Source organism: Octopus bimaculoides, chromosome 7 (assembly GCF_001194135.2).
Source record: "Octopus bimaculoides isolate UCB-OBI-ISO-001 chromosome 7, ASM119413v2, whole genome shotgun sequence".
Lineage (NCBI taxonomy): Eukaryota > Metazoa > Mollusca > Cephalopoda > Octopoda > Octopodidae > Octopus > Octopus bimaculoides.
The window spans coordinates 12,468,830-12,473,091 of record NC_068987.1 but is presented as its reverse complement, the minus strand read 5'-3'; the positions used below and the strand labels follow the sequence as shown (position 1 = coordinate 12,473,091).

Sequence of the window (4,262 nt, the reverse complement as noted above, 5' to 3'; positions counted from 1 at the left end):
ACATATATATGACGGGCTTCTTTCAGTTTCCGTCTACCAAATCCACTCACAAGGCTTTGGTCAGCCCGAGGCTATAGTAGAAGACTCTTGCCCAAGGTGCCATGCAGTGGGACTGAACCCAGAACCATGTGGTTGGTAAGCAAGCTACTTACCACACAGCCACTCCTGCACCTATTCTTCTTGTCTTATATGTGTGTGCGTGTGTATGTGTGCGTGTGATGTGTATATATGTATCTTTGTGTCTCTGTTTGTCCCCACCTCAAACGCTTGACAACCAACATCAGTTTGCTTACGTCCCCAAAACTTAGTTTTTTGGTGAAAGAGTATAATACAAAAAGTACCAGGCTATTTAAAAAATAGGTCCTGGAGTTAAAACCCTTCAAGGTGGTGCTCCAGCATGGCTACAATTAAATAACTGAAACAATTAACATACAAAAAATATCTATAATTTCCATTTTAGTGATTATCCAACATAACTTAGTTCGAAGCTGTATTTTTTAAAACACTTTAGTGTTTAAACCGGCCATATCTGGCCCCAGATATTCTACATGCTTTATATTCAAACTGGCACACAGTATACAATACCGTGAGGTTGCTGATTGAAGATATTGTGTCTACTGGGGGTTTGTAATATTTGACAAGTCACAACAAGGACCTCAGACACAGTACTTTATGCAATATGCGTGCAGTTCTAAGAAATGCTGACTTTTTGCAATACGCCTAGACTGTAGGGTATTTCTAATGTTTTCAGATGTTTTTTTCAGATTGGGTGATATTGAACCCAATGCTCCGATGACAATAGGAATAACCTTTATATTTGACTCTCGTAGCTGCCACATCTTAGCAATCTCAATTCTCAGGTCTCCATATTTATCAACTTTTTCTCTTTCTTTCATGATATGTTGATCTGATACTGCCATGTCAATTATTATGTACTCTTGATTGTCCCTCCTAAAGGTTACTAAACCCGGCCTTTGGTACTCTAATACCTTGTCTGTCTAAAAGTCAAAGACTGGAAAGATCACAAGGAATACTCATGTCGGTCACTAAACAAACTTTATTGTTTTGGTCTTTCACAACAATATCCAGTTTATTAGCTTTGATGGTTTATTATTACTATTACTATGACTATCATCATCATCATCATCATCATCATCATCATCATCATCATCATCATCATCATCATTATTATTATTATTATTATTATTGTTATTATTAAAGTTTTTACAACATTCAAATGGGAGATGGTTTCTCTTCGAAGTCTGTTTTTTACATTGAGGAAAGTCCTTTGATGTTTTCCAAATTTCAGAAAACAATGAGTTAATTTTCTTTCAAAATAATGAATGTTTACGTAGAAAAATTATAGAAACTTTCTTTAAAAGATTTAACAAACCTCTCCTGGCTGTTAAGTACAATTAGAATGTTTCACATTTTTTAATAATGTTTCCTCTCTGTTGAAAATCATAACATAACATTTTGTCTTGTTTTTTCTATATAGGTTGCTGACGTAAATTACCTTCTTTCTTATTTTCGTGTTTTCTTTTTTGCTGTTTTTATATCTGGTTTTCCTTGCTTTCATGGAATGTTTTTTGCAGATACAGTGATTATTTTCCCAGCATGTTGCCCTTCCTTCAGCTAACAGTAGTAATGCAACCTGTTTCGTCTGTTATGAACACCATGACAAATTGAATAATGCGTCCTGTTCAAAAATACACAGTTCTGCTTTGCCTTTTCATTGGTCGAAATAAAGTTTGAACTGAAGAACCCTTTAAACTGCAGACTGACATCTTCAACTCACAACCACTGTGTGTGAGTCTTCATCTTTTGACATTTTAATGATGTAAATGTAATTTGAGTGAAATTTCTATTTACCATGAGCTGGCAGAATCCTTAGCATGTCAGAATAACAGCCTAGTAGTATTTCTTCCATTTCCTTAGGCTCTGAGTTCAAATCCCATCATGGTCAACTTTACCTTTCATCCCTCTGGGGCTGATGAAATTAAGGTGGTGAGCTGGCAGAATCATTAGCATGCCGGACACAATGCTCAGTGACATTTCTTCTGTCTCTGTGTTCTGAGTTCAAATTCCACCAAGGTCGACTTTGCTTTTCATCCTTTCAGAGTCAATGAAATAAGTACCAGTTACATACTGGGGTTGATACAATCAACTGGCCCCTCCCCCAAAATTTAAGGCCTTGTGCCTTTAGGAGAAAGGATTATTATTATTATTATTATTATTATTATTATTATTATTATTATTATTACTATTATTATTGTTGTTGTTGTTATTCTGAAAGACTCTCGGAAAGCAGGCAATTATTATAATTTTCTGGTTGATTTGCATTTTATTTCATCTTCTGGCCAGGTCTCAACCAGACACCTAAGGCACGTATATGTTAGAAGAAGAGAAACTTTCTGGGAATGTGAGCGGTTGATGTCGACACAAATTTTAAAGTCTCATAGATTGTTGGTTTCGCAAGGATCTAGTCAAAAAATTTGCCTTTCTTGATCCTTTCTAGGGTACCTACAACAACATGGATGGTTGTGGCCTTTAATTGCCACGTCCTAGATATTTCAATCTCAAAGTCTTTATATTTTGAGTTTTTTTCAAATTCCTTTGCTGGTAAGTAGCTTGCTTACGAACCACATGGTTCCGGGTTCAGTCCCACTGCGTGGCACCTTGGGCAAGTGTCTTCTACTATAGCCTCAGGCTGACCAAAGCCTTGTGAGTAGATTTGGTAGACGGAAACTGAAAGAAGCCCATCGTATATATATATATATATATATATATATATATATATATATATATACACATGTATGTGTGTGTATATGTTTGTGTGTCTGTGTTTGTTCCCCCAGCATCGCTTGACAACTGATGCTGGTGTGTTTACGTGCCCCGTAACTTAGCGGTTCGGCAAAAGAGACTGATAGAATAGAATAAGTACTAGGCTTACAAAGAATAAGTCCTGGGGTCGATTTGCTCGACTAAAAGCAGTGCTCCAGCATGGCCACAGTCAAATGACTGAAACAAGTAAAAGAATAAAGATATTCTTATCAGAAGGCACTGTCATATCAATTAACAGGTATGTTTTTTGTCTTAGGCCTTTGATGATGATGTCTGGTCAGTTAGTATTTATTTCCCTGTCTGTATGTATCTTATAATCCCATAGGATGGTAACATCTTCCCCCTCAGTGACTGGCTCTGGATGATGTTCATATCAGTTTTATAGAGTATACTGGGTGCTTTTTATATGGCTCCACCACCAGCGTTTTTTATGTAGCACCAGCACTAACAACAACACCAGTTCTTACACTTCTTACATGGCATCTTAGCTTTTGAGGTTGGCAGGTCTCCTCAAGTACAGCAACGTGTCACATATCTCAGTCCTCTGTCGTCTCCTTCATAAGGCTTAGTGTTTTGTGATTAGCCTTGAATACTTTAATACAGTCAGTCACATCAAATCATGTGTGTCCAAACAGCCATATTCGATCATCTCACTCCATTCAAATATGCTGTTGGATCCATAAAAATATTCATATATTTAACTCCTTGATGGAATGCACATCTCACGAAACAATGGCAACTGATTTGTGTATCCCGTAACATATGCTAAAGGCCCTGTGCCAGCTTAATCTGGCACTGTAATGAGGGTCTAAAAAGGGGACAATAAAATTTAGCAGTGGAATTTGACCGGAACTTACCCAACTATTTCATTGTTACAAAACTCTTCCCAGTACATTCTTAGTTTCTCTTTAGTGGTGGGATCTTCCTTTTCACCGACCAGCCAGTACGTAGGCATCAAACCTTTGCCCTAAAGGAAATAAATGAAAAAATTACAAGGTCAGTTATGAAGTCAAGGTATTTTCAAATATGATTAATAGTTGCAATGGCATATATATATATATATATATATATATATAGGTAAGTGATAGGCTTGCCTCGATCCTTCAGGGGTAGTCTGAAGCATCCAAGCAACCAGGGTATGTTTAAATCTGGAGGCACTACCTGTACGGGTACCGTCTTGGGAAGAGGGCATCCAGAGGCAGGTAATTTACTGCTTAAGCCGTAGTTTATGATTATATTTATGTGGAGAATGGAGCAACAAATACAAGAAAAAGCAATACTTCATACACAATGACTCACTACATAACCTCAACCTCCACAATGACTCATTACATAACCTCCACGTCATAAAACAGCGGCTAACTAGTCTAACAGTATTGCTTTTTCTTGTATTTGTTGCTCCATTCTCCACATAAATA

At 37.0% G+C, this 4,262-nt stretch overlaps 1 protein-coding gene across 5 annotated transcripts in view; it reads right to left on the bottom strand.

Annotated features, from left to right (window-relative positions):
* The window catches only part of LOC106869747 (soluble guanylate cyclase 88E), a 142,281-nt gene that overhangs the window by 4,494 nt on the left and 133,525 nt on the right, over positions 1-4,262 (bottom strand). For all 5 annotated transcript variants that reach the window (XM_014915608.2, XM_014915609.2, XM_014915606.2 and 2 more), the window contains one exon: positions 3,702-3,811. In XM_014915608.2, the coding sequence (XP_014771094.1) occupies positions 3,702-3,811 (110 nt within the window). The remainder of the gene's footprint in view (positions 1-3,701; positions 3,812-4,262) is intronic.